The sequence below is a fragment of the Nansenia antarctica genome, assembly GCF_963989245.1.
Source record: "Nansenia antarctica genome assembly, chromosome: 17".
In the NCBI taxonomy this organism is placed as follows: Eukaryota; Metazoa; Chordata; class Actinopteri; order Argentiniformes; family Microstomatidae; genus Nansenia; species Nansenia antarctica.
Window position 1 is genome coordinate 15,960,343 of NC_137687.1, and position 18,622 is coordinate 15,978,964.

General features: G+C 45.9%; 1 protein-coding gene across 1 annotated transcript; it reads right to left on the reverse strand.

Annotated features, from left to right (window-relative positions):
• Positions 1 to 16,350: 16,350 nt before the first annotated feature.
• On the reverse strand, positions 16,351 to 17,979 carry LOC308172430 (E3 ubiquitin-protein ligase TRIM21-like; the record flags this gene model as incomplete). Its single annotated transcript, XM_080547338.1, has 1 exon — positions 16,351 to 17,979. One exon carries the CDS (start codon positions 17,977 to 17,979, stop codon positions 16,351 to 16,353), a length of 1,629 nt encoding a protein of 542 aa, XP_080403464.1.
• Positions 17,980 to 18,622: the final 643 nt, after the last annotated feature.

Sequence of the window (18,622 nt, forward strand, 5' to 3'; positions counted from 1 at the left end):
CTTGTGAACTTGACGACCTATACACAGTTCTTCTCCCATGTGCCCCTGGGGTTGCCCTCCACCACCCTGCGTGGCTATGCCAACTCTGAGATTGACATTGTGGGCTCTTTTCAGCTGCCTGTGAAGTACGGGGAGAGGACACTGCCGGCTTTCAGGTTCAATGTTGCACGCCACGGGACCAACCTGTTAGGCCTCGACCTGTTCAACGCCCTCGGTTTCACCCTGCTAGACACAGCTGGCTCAGAGATTCACACCGTTTCCATCCCCTGGCAGCAACAGTGGCCTGCGCTGTTCAGCAGTGTAGGCTGCCTCGACACTTTTGCCCACCAGCCTCTGTTAGATCCTTCAGTGATGCCTGTTATACAGCCCCTCCGCCGCTCCCCCCTGGCTCTCCGCGATGATATCTCCTCTCAACTACAGAGCATGCTCGATAGCGACATCATTGAGCAGGTGAATGCATCGCCTTGGATCTCCAACCTGGTGGTGGCGAAGAAGAAGTCTGGGGGGCTGCGCATCTGCGTGGATCTGAGAGCGGTAAACAAGGCCATCATCCCTGACAAATACCCCCTGCCAACGATAGAGGAGCTCACCGCCCAGTTCTACGGGTCCAGCGTGTTCTCTAAACTGGACCTCCGTCAGGGTTACCTCCAAGTGCCACTACACCCCGAGAGCCGCAACCTCACAGCGTTCATCACTCACAGAGGGGTTTTCCGCTACAAACGCATGGCTTTCGGTTTAAGCTCCGCCCCCAGCTGCTTCCAAAAGATCATGGCCTCCATCTTCGCTGGGATCCCAGGTGTGGCCATCTATCTTGATGACATCGTGGTTCACGGGGCCACCGTCGAGAGCCACGACGAGCGTCTCCACAGTGTGTTCAGTGCATTGGCCAAGCATCACCTCACACTCAATGGTGAGAAGTGTGTATTCGCCGCCCCAGCCATTGACTTTGTGGGGTTCCGCCTCTCAGCTGATGGCACGTACCCGCTGCACTCGAACACCGAGGCCATCCATCATGTCCCGGAGCCCACCACAGCCGCTCAGGTGGCCTCCTTTCTAGGCATGACGGCGTACTACCTCCGTTTCCTGCCACAGTACTCGGCCACAACCACACCACTGCGGAAGCTGTTGAAGCATGACGAGCTCTGGCTCTGGACGTCTGCCTGCTCAGACACCGTACGCCTCCTGAAGGCCCAACTCACCTCGCCACCGGTCCTGGCGCATTTCGACCTGGCCAGCCCCACTCTTGTCACGTGCGACGCCTCTGCCACAGCCATTGGTGCTGTGATGTCCCAGCTGCAAGGGGGGTTGGAGAGACCGATCACCTTCGCCTCCCGTGCTCTCAGCCCCACGGAACAGAAGTACTCGGTGGGGGAGCGGGAGGCCCTAGCATGCCTCTGGGCATGTGAGCGCTGGCACATGTACCTCTATGGACGTCTATTCACACTGAGGACAGACCACCAGGCCCTCATCACCCTCCTGGCCACGTCTGGCACCGGTCACAAGCCACTCCGCCTCCACCGCTGGGCCGACCGCCTGCAGCAGTACAACTATCGGCTACAGTTCACGCCAGGACGAGACAACGTGGTAGCCGACTTGCTATCACGCTCAATCCCCAGCCCACCCACAGCCCCAACCTTGACTCCCGGACTGGACCAGGCTGAGCATGACCTCGTCCAGCTCCTCCACACACCCCTTCAGGAGACGGTGTCGCTGAAAGAGCTCCGGGATGCCTCAGCCGATGACCCCACCCTCTCTACACTCTCAACCTACATCACGCAGGGGTGGCCGGCAAGAGTACCTGACGAGCTACTCACTTACTCCAGGATCAGGGAGGAGTTGTCGGTTTGGAATGACACCTGTGTCGCTCGCGGGTTCTGCACTGTGGTCCCAGGTGTCCTTCGGGCGCGTATCCTTGCTATGGCGCACGAGGGTCACCTGGGCATAGTTAGGCTCAAACAGCGCTGTCGTGATTGTGGCGTTGTGTGGTGGCCAGGCATCGACAGGGAACTCGAAACCCTGGTCAAGGATTGCACTGCCTGTCTCCTTAGTGGTAAGACCAGGGCTCCAGCTTCACCCCCGCCCATGCAGCCGTTGGACTGGCCATCTCAACCCTGGGAGCACCTGCAACTTGATATCTGCGGCGAGCTGCATGGGGTACCACATCACCAGCGTTTTCTCGTCGTGACCTACGACCTCCACTCTAAGTGGCCAGAGGTGACACCTGTGGGCTCGGTCACAGCAAAGGTGCTGATCGACATTCTCGACGCTCTGTTTGCACGTTGGGGCCTGCCCAAGAGGATCACGACTGACAACGGTCCTCAAATGGTTTCCCATGAACTGTCCTCCTATCTAGTGGGTAAAGGGATCCACCACATCCGCACAGCGTTCTACCACCCTGCTGCGAACGGGGGGGTTGAACGGCTGAACCAAACACTGAAAAATGGCATCAGGGCCCACCTGGCACAAGGGTGCACGCTCACCACCAGCCTCCTCCAGACGCTGTTGCATTATCGGGCCACGCGACACGCCACTACAGGAGTCTCCCCAGCCTCCCTCATGCTGGGGCGGGAGCTCCAGCTGCCTCTCGATAGGCTCCGCCCTACACTAGCTCAGCCCCCGGTCCATCCAGTTCAAGCCACAGTCACCAAATACCAGCGCTTGATGAAGGATCGTTTCGACAGGGCCAGACGTGCTAGGCCACCTGTCATTGCTGTGTCGGACTGGGTCAGGATCCGACGACCTCACCGGGACAACAAACTCCAGTCGTTTTGGTCTGACCCTGTCCAGGTCAGCAAACAGCTTGGCCCGGCCTCGTTTAGGCTCGCCGACGGCACTCGCTGGCATGCTACCCGCCTGCGTAAGGTGCAGCCTCCCCCTGGCCCAGCGCTGGGTGTGGCCTCTTCCACAGTCTTGCCAGCCGCACGGTTGGATGAAGCAGCAACCCCGGCCTACCAGGCTCAGCCCCAAGGCGTGGAGCCGCCACCAGTGGCTGTGGCTGCACCAGAGCCACGTCTGGTTCGAGCACGCAACAGGCCCGATCACTTGTGTGACTACATGACTGAGTATCACACCTAGGTTGTGTGAGGGGGGGGGAAATGTTACGTCTGTAGTTTTACGACAGTTTGGACTTCACTACAGTGCCGTGTTATGTTATGTGTTAGGACGACTTACGTTAGTTGGTTAACATGATGTTGAATAAATGGAGTACGCTCCGACTTGAAGCTCTGAGTATCAGTCTCCGTTATTGAACATATCACTACGTCCTTGTTTTGAGCGCCAGTGCGCGTTTTATGCGCGTGCACGCGAAAGACAACCGCTCCGCCAGTAATGTGAAAAATCCTGGAGGAAACACTGTACACAGTTTTGAAAATAGTAATTTTATACATGCCTATTATATTTGTATTTAAACTGAAATATTTTTCAAAGATTTCAATACATCTCTGGTAGGCCTACCACTCTCCTCAGGAGCTCTTCTAGAATATGGATCAGGTGAGTTTGAATCTAAAGCGATATCTTAGCAAATGTTGCTTACTGATGCCATTAATATGCTCAAAGTACTTAATCTGTACTGTGTAGGCCACATATAATGGACTGAACAGAACAATTTTTCAAAGATTTCACTACATCTCTGGTAGCACTCTACATGGGAGCACTCTAGAAGGCTTATCAGGTGAGAGGTTAAAAGGCTAACTTATATCTTCTGGGACTCTTAGTTTTATCAAATTAAAGCTGAGAATCTCTTTAACGTGATAGTAATTGTTTGACTTGACAAATTGGTCGGTGTGAAGTTCGGAGGTGGATGCATTAGGGTATGGGGCTGTTTCTCTTCATATGGTACTGGTGGAATCCACATGATCTAAGATGAATGGAGCCATGTACCGGGAAATACTCGAGAAGAATCTGTTGCCATCCACCAGGATGATGAGGATGAGACGCAGGTGGATCTCAACTGGTTCAAGAGGAAGAAAACAAAGGTGTTGGACTGGTCTAGTCAATCTCCAGAATTAAATCTAAAAGAAAATGTGTGGAATGGAAGGAACTGAAGATCAAGATTCACCAGCGGGCCCCCTGGAATCTTCCAGATTTAAAGACTGTCTGTGTTGAAGAATGGGCCAAAATCAGTGTGAGAGATTAGTTTTTCTGTACAAGAAGCATCTTGAAGCTGTCATTGTAAACGGAAGCAAAAGCTTCGCCTCGTGCCACAACCCTGTACAGTGGTAAATGAGTCCACAACCCCCCTTCCTCTCATGGTAAATTGCTTTTCTACAACAGCCACCACATAATATAACAAATAAATACACAGTTGTAACATTAAATTCATTTATTTACAATAATGAATAGTTTCAGAATACATATATCCTTCCGCCACAGAATACAGTCCCATAAACAAGATCAACCATTGCATTGTAGGTCAACACATGTGTTCTTAGTCAGATTGATTGGGAGGCGCATTAATACTGGAAATGCGGTCTGAACAGTGGGTTGTTGGGGTATTAATAACTGATGCTAACCAATCAGAATCCAGTATCCAAACATGCTGTTGTAGACAAAGGCTTTCCAAATATTAAATACCTTTCAGTTAGCATGCTCAATACTTCTTTCCTGTATCATTGTCCTTTATTGCACATCACTTTTTTTAATGGATTGGAGTGTTACAGGCTGTGTAGTTTTATTGAGTTCATACCAATGTCTGGTCTAAATGTCATGTGAATAAGCTGCAATGGAAATATGTTGACATTTTGACGTGTTGAATGCTTATTTCCCCACTGTATATATCATCATATACATACCATATACACCTCATCATTGCCTCCCTTTCTCTCATAGTCTGCGTAGCTTGAGAGAGATGTGAAGTGCAGGGTTTGATCCCCACCTCGAGATCTTTGTTCTCTGAGCTCCAACAGTGGAACTCCGCCCATTCAACATAAATGTAGGTCAATGAGAACTTCTGGAGCACTCTGAGGTGTATGGCTGCAGTAAATAGGCAGCAACATTTGCAATGACATCACTTTAGACTCAATCTGACCTATGTTATATTCTAGAAGTGCTCCCAGATAGAGTGATAACCAGAGATATATTGAAATGTTCTGTACAATACCATTTAATAATAATAAGTTCTGTTCGCAAGGACAAACAGACTGAAGCTCAGCTTCTACCCCAGGGCCATTCAGGCCCTGAACACAGCAAAGACCTAGGTTCTAGGCCCTGGACAATCTAGACAAATTGATGGCAGCTACTAGATTGAAATCAAGTGTAATACTGAAGCACAACTGTGTACATTTCAAACCTGCAAACTGCGACACTTTAAATGAATGTGCAATAACACTATGTGCAATATGACAACCCTAGGGTACATAAGGTTCAGAGAAATAGGAAATGTTAGAATAGGTATAGCATAGCATAGAGTACAGCACAGTGTTTTATTTGTATAGTATAGTATAGTGGATAGTGTACATAGCCTTTATTTATGTAAACCAGCTCTTTTCCCTTCTTGTTTTTAGTTTTTTTTCCTAGCACCAGGGGAGCCCCCCCTCCCAAATGTCGTTGTTTGGTACCTGTACTATATCAATGACAATAAAGACCATTCATTCATTCATTATTGGAGCTCAGACAGCACAGATCTTTTTCTCACAGAGGATGTTAACATTTGGGGGCATGCTTATTGTCTCAAGACAATTCCCATTTCCCCCTTTTAATTACCTGCTGATTTCCTCACCTTGTAGATGGTAAATCACTTATTTCCTCCTTTGAAACAAAGTAACACTTCAGTCTAAATGTAGATCACTGCATGTAGTTTTCTCAATATAATAAATACATTCATAAACGTATTAATAAACGATGTAAATACAATAATCACACAGATACAGCAATTTATTAGTTAACAGTAATAAGTAACAGATTATGATTTGTTTGTTTATTTAATCATTTATTTTGGCTCCGTCAACAAAAAATAGTTCCGCAACTGAACTTCAACTGGACTGTTGCCTAGTAACCTGAACACAAACATCTGCAGGCTAGCTACTTTGATATTAACGGTCATTTCTGTGTGATACATATAGTTAAAAGTCCCAGTGCTGTTATACTGTATATCAGCACTCATGGAATGACTCTTGTCCATTCAAATGACTTGGTCGGAACTAACTGTTGTATAATGGGAGACATTTCCTAACAGTCAATCAATTGAATATACAATCAATCACAGATTTTGTCCCAAACATTGGCAAAATGTAGGCCTATACCATGTCTCTTGTTGGTCTCTACAGCAAAAAACATTTGATAATCCAAGTCAATGTCAAACTCACTTATTCAAAAACAAATGTGTATATTAACAAGATTTTTTTTCTAACTAGATTTTTCAACCAATGTATCTGTATACAACACACACACACACTGGCATAAAGCCCTAACTAATACACTCAGAGGATAACAGAGACATGCAGGCAGACACAACGTTGGACACGGTAGTCTAAATAAATGTCCCGCTCCCGATCCACACACAGAGAGAGAGCGCTCCTGTTGTTGTCTTCTGTTGATAGTGAACTAGTCTGGGGAATGTCCTGCGTGTTTGGACAGGGAGAGAGGCTGAGGTGATGCAGGCAAGGCTCTGTCTGGGAGGGGGCACGGAAGGGTTCACATGGCCTTCATGAATAATTGATTTGCAGGGAACATTTGTGCTGTTTTTCCCATGAACGTGATGGGAGCTGCAGAGGATCAGGTTGCGGAGGCCTGGCCCTTTAACAGTGGGGCTGAGGACAGTGCTGCGTTCCCAGGCTCTTTAATGGAGACAGAGAGGGACTGAGAAAGACCCCATTGTATATCTGCGCTTTTCAATAGGGGCTTGAGTGATGGAGCAGCTCACTGCTCTCAGATAGAGGCAGAGCAAGAGAGGGAGGGAGAGAGAGATAGAGAGAGAGAGAGAGAGAGAGAGAGAGAGAGAGAGAGAGAGAGAGAGAGAGAGAGATGGAGAGAGAGATGGAGAGATGGAGAGAAGTAGAGAGGGGAGGGAGACACAGAGGGGGTCCTGTGCCAGAATGAGGGGTGTTCTGCTCAAAAGCAGAAAGTTGGGACTGGGAGGGTAGGGGAAGGGGAATGTTTTGGTTTTTAGAGTGGGGGATGGGCTTTCAAACTTTCAGTAGGCTACTCCAAACATCCTGTCAAACTGGTTGTACCTGCGCTTTCACAGATTTAAGGGCATGGAGATGGTACGTTTGGTAACTTGACATTTTACATTTTACATTTAATTTAAACATTTACATTTAATTTTACATTAAAGCACAGGAAAAGTGCTATACAAATAAAAGTGATTGTAATTATTATTGTTATTATTATTATTGTTATTATTATTATTATTAATAATAATAATAAGATGCTCTTTATATAGGTTATATAATTTATAACTAGTTTAGAAACCCTAAGTGCACTAAGTGACTATCCAAAAACAATTAGTTAAAGTAGTTATAACTGTTTGTTAATGTTATAACTGTTGGTACATTTATACATTTAAACTATTTATACCAGACCCCAAGCTGCCAAACAGGATGCAAGAGTACAACAAAATAATAGCACCCAAAATAAAATGTAACTTCTGCAAGGCTTTCCTGCCCCCTGCTGGAGTTGACCAAAGTAGATCTCGACAAACACAAACTGTTTCTGCTCGATAAAGTGCACCACAACAGGTATTCATTCATAAATGATCATAAATTGGAGTCCATTCAAAAGAACCCAGACACTCTGAGCAGTGTTTCCACCCTCCATCGGTGCGTGTCCCATATGGTGGTAGAACAACAGCATCTCTCCCTCAGCCACAGTGTTACATAATGGTATTGTATCTACTGTACTGTGAGAACAGGGAACAGTGATTAATCCCTCTCCTCTGCACATATGACATTGAAAACAATCAGTAAGTGGCCTGGGGTGGTCCAGTGGTCTAGCACCGCGGTCTACAGTGCACACATATGCCCATGTCGGCATGGGTTGGAATCCGGCCCATGCCCTGCTGACATGCCCTCTCTCCCTTCTTCTCCTACTTTTCTGTCTGTCTTCACTGTATCTGTCCAATAAAATTAAAAATATGAGTGGGACTTCCCCACTCAGAAAAATAACTTTAAAAAAAGAAAACAATCAGAATTGGCGAGGGTGTCTAAACGTGGGGATTGTATGGGCTCCCCATCCAGGTCCACACAGATGATCTGCTCTAGTCTGTCCCACTGTGGCCCTGAAACTCCAGCTGTGGAGGAAGGACAGTTACTGTGCCTTAACCCCCGGTAGGGGACAGGCTTGGATGTGAGCCCAATGCTTGGGAGTCCCCAGGTCACACAGGGCCTCAGCTCCTCTGGGTGACAACAAGGGACTATGGATTTGATTTGATGTTCTTGAAAATGATGAGAAGCATCTTTGAGGTTTTGGGGTTGTTATTATTCTTAATATGATTAGGGTTTTTGTAGAGATTGAGGGCATAATGGGTTTAGATTGCATGAAGGACAATGTGAGATGTAGGAAGATGTTGTGCCAAGGCAGCTTGGGTTGCACCCAAATGCATTATGGGATGTGAAACTGATTTTTCTTTTTCAATCCCTAGTAAACAAGGATGTTGTCTGTGTGTGCAGTGTGTGTTATATTGTTGATGATAGCATGTTGTGTCTGTGTAAAAACAACACAGAGAGAAAGAGAATCCAGCCTGGCAATGTTGTGTAAGGACCTGACTGGCAAGATGTATCTATCACAGGGGCGCTTAGGTGGCGTAGCGGGTTAAGTGTCGACCATGTAACCGCAGGGTTCCCAGTTTCGAGTCCGGACATGTCCTGCATGTCATCCCTTCTCTCTCTCTCACCCATCCTTCCTGTCAAAATCTATACTGTCTCTATCCTGCATGTCATCCCTTCTCTCTCTCCCTCACCCATCCTTCCTGGCAAAATCTCTACTGTCTCTATCAATGAAAAGAGTGGGACTGTCAATGGGACTGCCCCACTCAGAAAAAAAGATTGATCCATCACTATCATGATTATGTTTAGGACTCTCCCACTCAGGTGATGTTTATGCTGAGGTGTCTGGTTGGCTGGGGTGTCTGGTTGGCTGAGTAGTGCCCCCAATCCCTCCTAGCTCACCACTGTATGGCTGTAGAAAGGTCTAAATAGAGGGGGATTACTCTCTCTCAGTCTCCCTCCCTCACTCCCCATTTGTTCTCCGTCAATCCCCTCTTCCTCTCACTGCTGCTTGGCTGACCGCTGGCATGGGCACAGCCGGGGTACACGGTGGCTTCCTCAGGAAGTACGGTAAGTCTGAACCTGTTCTCCATCTTCTTCACCTTTCCCTCAGTACCATCGCACTACCTTAGTTTAGTCTTATTTCGTACTTTTAACCTGTGCACTTTATTTTCTACTGCACCAATGTATGTCCCTATGGGCACATACTCATTGTTTTATGTCCTATTGTATTCTGTTGTGATGTTGTCCATTATTCTTGTTGTTTTATTTATCTATTGTACGATTTTATGTCATGAGGACTACGGATGCAAATTAGCTCACAGCTAAATCTGACATATTTACTGTCACCATACTCTGTATAAGTGACTGTTCATTAATGTGCACTGTCCTGACTAAATAAAGATCGATCATATCATCATCTTGTGTGTCAGATGTAAATTATGGGCTGGTTTCCAGAATCCAGGACTAAACCTAGTCCTGACTCCTGGACTTAAAGACCCTGTTTATGGAAAGTATCCATTAAAAGTGTTTTCTAGTCCAGGAATAGGCATAATCATTTGTGTCAGATTAAACCGCCCCTTAATGTGTGATGTGCAACAGAAAAAGTTGTTACATTTCCCAATTTACTGACATTGTATCATTTTAGGTTGTCATGATTGCTTGTGTGAATTCACTGATTAAGACATTTTTGGTTTGTTGTTTGTTTTTACTCTTTCTATCTGTATGCTAGGATGGTAAATAGTGACGGTTTACGGTTGGATGGAAATATCTTTAAGCTATAAAGTATTGCTCAGGTTTACTACCGTTTTCTGCGGTCTTGCGGAATTTACCAGATGTGCCGTTTTAGAGCTGCCAGTTCAGATGAGCCGCGACACCACAGGATAATCCAGCTGTTAATCCCAGAGAGAAATAGAGCAGACATGCTTTCCCATCAACACGGGCTGTTCCTCTATTATCATTATTACAGAGAGCATGCTGTCCCTGAAGGATCAAATCTTGGAGACACTGCCCCCCCCACACACACAAATAATAATAAATAATAATAATTTACATTTATATAGCACCTTTTCACAAACCCAAGGTCGCTTTACAAGGGAACGGGACAAACAGAACAGAGCCAGAGAGACAAACACACAAAACAAGAAACAGTGAAACAGCTACTACAGGTTGAATGCAGTGGTGAACAGGTGGGTTTTAAGGGCAGCTTTGAATATGTCCAGGGTTGGAGAGTGGCGGATATCCTTGGGTAGAGAGTTCCAGAGGGTGGGGGCTGCCACACTGAAGGCTCTGTAGACACACACACACACACACGCACACACACACACACACACACACACACACACTGAACATTGCTGATAACACATTTTTCTAGGTCCTCTTCTCTTGTTTTCTGTCTATGCATCATTAAACTCTGCTGATGATTCTGATTGGTCCATGTGTGTTCTGTCCTTGTGTCCCAGGGGGCTTCATGTTCAAGCAGTGGAAGGAGCGCTACCTGCTGCTCACGGCCGAGGGCAGCCTGATGGTGTGTCGCGACGCAGAGTCGCCTGCTGACCAGGTGGTGGCGCTGCAGGGGGGCTGCGAGGGCGTGGTGGAGGGCCGGGAGATCCTGGACCTGCCCAGGCTGCCCCCGGGGGGGCGGAGGGACTGCTGCCTCGCCCTCATCCTGCCCCAGGACAGGTTCCTGCTGCTGCTCTCTGACAACCCAGACGACTGCAGGTGAGCGTCACTAGAGGGCAGCCATGACGCTGCCTGTACTGTCCTATGCCTGTGAATAGGCCATAGAGTGTATATAAGTATATAAGTTTACTAGTTCATATGTTTATATGTTTATAAAAGTACATAGTTTCATGCTAACACCCCCCTGTCTATATACCCCCCTGTGAATAGGCCATATAGTGTATATAAGTATATAAGTTTACTAGTTAATATGTTTATATGTTTATAAAAGTACATAGTTACATGCTAACACCCCCTGTCTATATACCCCCCTGTGAATAGGCCATACAGTGTATATAAGTATATACGTTTACATAATAGATACATACTCAGATTCCTACTGATTACTTTTAGATACTATATCCCCCTATTTATGTTTATTTATGTCTCATTCTTGTTTTTTATTATCTTAGGACGGTGTTTTGATTGTTAGCACCTAGGGTTTGCATTTAAATGTCGTTGTACCCGTACGATGACAATAAAGATCATTCATTCATGCTAGTCAGGTCTGTCTCCTGTTTGTCACTCATCAGATTTGCTTCTTGAGCTGCAGAACTGGTGCCTGATCTCTAACACTGGGTTAGAGCTCTTTACTGTTGTCTGAGAGTGCTGCTTCATCAGGCTCTGAGCCGTGGTCTGGTGGGATGTTGATGCTTCATCAGGCTCTGAGCCGTGGTCTGGTGTGATGTTGATGCTTCATCAGGATCTGAGCCGTGGTCTGGTGTCTGGGTCTGGTGGGATGTTGATGCGTTATGTAACCGTCTGCCTTTGTCTCCCACAGCCAGTGGCTGAAACTGCTGAGGAAAGTGAGAGAGGCAAGTCACTGTCGCTTGACCTGTTTCAGCTGATAGTCCAAATGCTGATGTTTAAAAAAACAAAAAAAAACATTTCAGTAGGATTTTACAGTAGTAAACCCAGGTGTCTGTGTAAACTGCATTTGTAAAAACAAAGTCAAAAGATAAACACTGACACATTGACACTGCTGTATTGAGTTGTTCCATCTGTACCGACAACACATTCCACCGACCTTGGTTGTGTGGTCATTAAACGATTCATTCATTCGTAACATTATTATTATTATTATTATTATTATTATTATTTTATTTTTTTAATCTAGGGTGTGATGTCGCCCATAATATTGCAAAGACAGCCAAGCCTGATCCCCTGCATCACTGACAGCGACGCTCTGTCTGAGACGTCCAGTGAGAAGGACCCCCAATCACCACCGCCAACGGAGGGGACGCCTTCGACCCCGCGGCTCGCTAGCAGGGGCGGGTCCCTCAGGGAGAGAGGCCAGATAGGTCAGAGGTCACATCATGCATCATGCATCATGCTTAGTCAACTGTAAAAGGTGTCCAGTTACAATGTATATGTACATGTGTTTCTCTCTGTGTGCACGTGTGTGTGTCCCCAAGACTCTGGACAAAATCATGTCACGTCTTTAACCATCCATCTGTGCCCTTGATGTCCTGTCAACAAGGTTTTTTAAAAGCATATTTAGCTGCATGGCAGGTGAACTAATACAAATAATCAACACCTCCCTTTCATCAGACGTTTCCCTGAAACTCTGAAAACTGCAGTTATCAAGCCTTTACTAAAAAAAGAACGGCCTAGACCCATTTGTACTGAATAAGTACAGACCCATATCAAACCTTTTCAGTATAGGACAAATAATTGAAAAAACTTTTTTGACCCTGAATGATCTCTTTGATGGCTTTCAATCAGGCTTTCGCCCCCTACATAGCATGAAAAGTGTCTTATTAAGGTCCTTAATGACATTGTGTAAACACAGACTCCGGAAAAATCTCAGTTTTAGTACTACTAGACCTCAGTGCTGCCTTTGACACTGTAGACCACGACGTTCTAATAGAGAGACAAGCAACCTGGGTAGGACTTTCAGGCACTGCCTTAAACTGGTTTAGATCCTACAGGACAGAAGCTATTATGTCTCCATTGGCAACCTTGTGTCAGACCAAATTAAAATGACGTGGGGTTCCCCAAGGATCAGTCCTTGGCCCCCTCCTGTTTTACATGTTTTACAATGAGGCCTGTTCTCTCCTGCAATGATTATGCAAATAAACTGGCCTTGCCTTGCCTTGTGTGTGTGTCCATCCAGGTGGACCCAGACGATCAGTGAGGAGTGCGTCTGTGGTCCCCCCCCACCGGTCATCAGATTGTCTTCGTCATGGTAACAGCAGTGATGCACGGGCGGTGAGAGCGGTGTGTCTGTTGATGGGCGGGGCGGCGGCCTCCTCTGCCCTGGGCTACCTGAACTCCTGCTCCCCCCCCTCCCCCCTCGCCACCAGACCCCCCGCAGAACTCACCCACAACAACACAGGCGGCTTCTCTGAGCTGGCCACCGCGGGGGGGGGCTACCACACCTGCAGCCAGGCGGTCGACGCCCCTTCCCACTTCAACAGCTTTGACTTTGAGGGAGACTCTGATTTTGATGCATTCGACTGTGGGGGATTTGCTTTTTAGGCTGAAAAATACTGTCCTACAAAAACCCTTAGAGCCACTCGTCTTTAGCTGAGCCTATTGTAAATTAATTAACTATTTAATGACTTGTACTATCTGTTAATGGATGAATGTGTCCATCTTGGCTCTGAGCCCATGATCCTCTAGTCAATTATGCATCACCCTAACCCAGACTGAGGGCCTACACTGTACTGCATCACTCATTCCATTCCATAGGATATCTTGAGTGTTTAACACTAGTACAGCCGTGCCTATTTTACCTACTATAAGAGCCGCCTCGGGGGTCAAATGACCGTAGTCTTTACAATGAGAAGCTGCTATTTACACACAACGACAACTAGTTGGCCGCTTTTTAAATTAGCCTGCCCCCTACACAGAAAAACTGCAAAATAGCTTTATACTAGCTTATCCTGATGTGATTTTGAAAATGTAAGGATACTGGGTGGTAAAACGCACATATCTAGGAAAATATATTTGATCGAGTGCAAAGATATAAAAAAAAGATTACTCACCCTAACCCTAACCCTCACCCACGGCTGTTCTAGTTTTAAAGTGTTATAGATGTAGGCTACAGTCAATATTATTCCTAACTGCGTGCTATCTTGAGGGAGAACATTTTGACACCTGTTTCCACAATAATGTGTTGGGAGATTTGGAGATGGGCTCCTCTGCCCGTTTTGCTACTGTTTTATTCAATAATTCAAATGATAGATTCATCCACAGCATCACCCGTTTCAATCTGTTCTCGTCAGATAAATGCAGCGTTATCCAGTCTCTCCTCCCTATATGTCACTTTGACCTACTTTCCCCAAGAGCTCCTCACCCTCCATACCTCCTTTCATGAGCTGCAGCACTGAGGTGAGCTTTGAAATAAAGTGTTCTGTCATGACGACTGTGTGCTTGTCTGTGTGTCCAAGCTGTTTACTGGGTGTGCATGACTTGCACACATGTTTGATAGGGAAGTAAATCGACTGCACTTATATAGCGCCTTTATCCAAAGCACTTTACAACGGCCTCTCATTCACCCATTCACACACACATTCACACACCAATCGGCAAGCTACCATGCAAGGCGCCGGCCCGCTCACCGGGAGCAATTTGGGGTTCAGTGTCTTGCCCAAGGACACTTCATGTGGCCAGCCGGGGCTCGAGCCACCGATCTGCCAACCTTGCGATCATTAGACGACGGCTCTACCTCCTGTGCCACAGCCGCCCTGGAAGTGTGAATATTGATGTGTTACATAAAAACAATCAACCCATCTTAGTGTTCACATGTTGTCACATGGTACTCTGACTATAGACTAGTGACTTCTGCTGAAACCCTTAAACATTCTACCAGTCACCCTGGCTCTGCCACAAACCTCCTCACAGCACGGGGACTGCAACTGTCTGTACAAGGGTGACCCAGACACCAGATTATTATTTTTTATTTTTATTTTTCTCCAGATTTTTATCCCTTTTTCACCCAATTTGGTAGCCAATTGAACCCAACCTAGCATCCAATTATCCCCTGCCTATTGCATAGGATCCGCCGCACGACCCCGTGGCCGGCAGCCCCAGAGGAGGCCGCCAGGCAGACTAGCTGACTGGCTCCTCGAGCCCAGCACCGTTATTCCGGCACCCAGGGGGCGGCAGACACCAGAATTCTGATGGATTGGTATGGCGTCAGGATTATGTCATATCTCACGCACACATAGATAATTTTCACACAAATATTAACTTTGCACGTGTGCACATGAGTTTCACACACTCGCTCACAAATTAACCTTGTGCATGCAGATATGAGTTTTGCGTGCTCAGAGTTCATTTCTGCTAGCGTGGATAAAATTACTTTTGACAATATGGCCCGAATACCAAGGGAGGGCACTTGCCCTCTTATGATTAAGTAAGTAAGTCAAGTTTATTTATATAGCACCTAACCCAGACCAGGGTTCACAAAGTGCTTTACATATAAAAACATAATAAAAGAGCAAAAGTAATAGCAGGTTAAAAGAAACAGGTAAATAAGTGAAAATAAGAACAAGAAACAAATAACAAGTGTACAACAAATGCAAAAAGACAGGTTTTTGGGGTTAGCCAAAAGCCTGTCTATACAGGACAGTCTTCAGCTGTTTTTTAATTGCTTCGACCGAGACCGCTGATCTAAGATCCCAGGGAAGAGCATTCCAGAGTTTGGGAGCCATGGTTTGGAATGCTCCATCACGGTTTGGAATGCTCCATCACGGTTTGGAATGATTGGTCACTTTCAACCACATCCACAAAGACCTCAATCTTGATTGACAGCTTCCTATCCCGAAAAATATGTTTATTCAGGTAAGATGTCTCCGAATAAAATGCTCTGAACTCAACTACTTTGTTAAGTAACATACCATACGTATATTTTTCTAAATGGTAAGAAATACCTTGCTAGCCAACTGTCTAGTTAGCCATGCTGTAGCAAGCAAGAAGCTACATGCTAAACATGTTAGCTTGTAATCAGTAATAATGTACTTACGTGTGAATGTCCAGTAAATGTGTGTTTAGCTATGTTATGAATAATATTTTAAGTGTTTGTTGATGTGTTGAGCCGAATCTGAGAATTGCAAACCTTATTGTATTGAGAATAGATGATAAGAGAGAAGATTGTGATGTCTGGTCCTTTGGCTTCAGTGGGGGACGTGTCATAGCCACATGGATTTGAGTCTGGTTGTTCTGGAGCATGTCGTGAGTCAATGTGATGGACCTGTACTAGACTGATTATTAATGTGATCAATGGATTTGATCAATACAAGTGAATTTAATTGTCTGAACATCCTTAATTTCCTTCTGTACACACCCAGTATTCATTACACTCAAAATCCCCCAAATACGTATACATTACAATGACAACTAGGTAATAATGAAAATACAGTATGTTAAAGATAATGCTAAATGCTTATTTTACTGCTCAGCCAGAGTTAAAGGTTGAAAGTCAGCCAGTGTGATTGACAGGAGAGATGATCAGAGGGGCAGAGTTTTTACCACCATCATTAGTACAGGGGCTGAAGTATGGATAGAGTTTCTCACTGAAGGTGCAGCCAGTGAAAGAGTAGATCAGAGACCTGGCCTCCACATCATAAAAGGAGACCTGGCCCTTCTCATAATCCACAAACACCCCCACCTTCTGGGGCTTCTCTCTCAGGGACAGGGGGACACCAGGGCCAGCGAGTGCCTTGTATTTATTTCCATTCCTCAACCAGACAGTCCAGTATCCATTCTTAGGGTTCAGTGGGACACTCCCCTTCCTGTTGATGGACTCTCTGGCCACTCCTACACTCCAGTCAATCTTCTCCTTCACCTCCACTTCATAGTAAAACCTCCCCGAGGAGAAACCCTCCTTTCCAAGGACGTTAGGACATTTATTGAACCTCTTTGCGTTATCAGGGAGATTCTTTGTTGTGTCTCCGTCTCTAACTTGTTTCCCATCCTCAGACAGAATGAGATCTGGATGTGCTGTATCAGGGTCCAGAGTCACGTCCACTGCATACTGCTGAATCATCTTCAGCTCAGCATCACACAACTTCTTCACTTCACTTGTAAGTGTCTCCTCCAGCTGAGACACAGCTCTCCTCATAGTCCCCACGTAGAGATCACTGTGAACGCTGACCTCAGACCAGTCCTTGGTGTGTGGAGGGGTGGACAGGTATGGGAAGCTCTGGAGGAGGTGGAGGTGGTCCTCAGTGTGTGAGAGCTGCTCCAGCTCAGGGATTCTCCTCTGTAGCTCAGTGATTTCCTGCTCCAGCTCTTTAATCAGCCCTTCAGCCCGCCTCTCTGCTGCTTTCTGCTTCTCTTCAATCACGTCAAGGAGCTCAGCCTGGCTTCTCTCAATGGAGAGCACCAGAGCAGTAAAGACCTGTATGCTGTCTGCTAACTCTCTCTCTGAATCTTTGTTGTTGAGCTTCATGGAGATTTTGATTTCCTTAATCTTCTTCAGTCGCTCCTGGATCATCTGCTGAACTTCTGCCTCAATCTTCCCCAGCAGAACCTTCCTCTCTCCAGACTCTTCCTCCAGAGGGACTATTTTATGGGTCTTGTGGTCTGTCTCTGTGCAAAACAGACACACACACATCTGGTCACTCTTACAGAACAGCTCCAGGAGTCTGTCGTGCTTCTTACACATCCTGTCTTCCAGGTTCTCCACAGGATCGATCAGCTTGTGTCTCTTTAAGACTGCGACCCTCTGATGTGGCTCCGGGTGAGTCTCAGAGTAAGAGGTCAGATGCTCCAGGCAGGACTTCAGAGCCTTGAGCTTCGTCCCAGGGCTGATGTCACAAGGCACATGTCCAGGTTCGGCAGGGGACTCATCTTTAGCCCTGACTGTCATTCTCTTGAATTTCTCTACGACCTCTCTAAACGTTGTGTTGACGCGAAGCTCGGGTCTTCTATAGAACGTTTCCTTACACAACGGACACTTGCACAATTCACTGGTGTCCCAGTATCCTCTGATACAGGCCATGCAGAAGGTGTGTCCGCAAAAAGTAGAGACAGGGTCAGTGAACACTTCCAGACAGATGGAACACAGGAACTGCTCCTCAGACAGGAGACTGCTGGAGGAAGCCATATCTAGAGGGACCAAAGGTGACACTATAACACCAGAGCTAGTCAGCTTTCATTTTACATTCTTTTACATTTTTGGCATTTAGCAGACGCCTTATTCCAAAGCGACTTACAATCAATACATTTGACTAAGCAAGTGAATCATCAATCCACCAGTCATATCAGGAAGAGTAATCTAGCTCAGGACAGGGGCCATTGGCAGTCTCAGTGATAGAAGGAAAACGTTTTTGTAAATATATATATATATATATATATATATATATATAAATAAGCTGACCATAATAAAAATTTGAAAACGTTCAGCTTTACTTGTCAAGTTCACCTTATATTGTAATATAAACCCAATCTTTTCTATACATATTTCAGTAAAAAAAGAAATAAACATCAGTGTTATTTCATATTTAAAAAGGCGACATTATCCAAACCTGTAGTAGTAGTCAAACCTAGTCAAACCTGTTTTCTACATCAACACAGATGATGAATACAATTAAAGCTTTGATCATGCTGTAGTTAACTTTCAAATATCCAGGTCTTATCTACTCACCTGAGTGGGTGTGCTGTACGCTGACACTAACTATCTTTATAGAGATTGCTGCAGAAACAGCGAGTTTGCTCCCGTGCCTGACTTATAAACCTCTCCTCTTTAG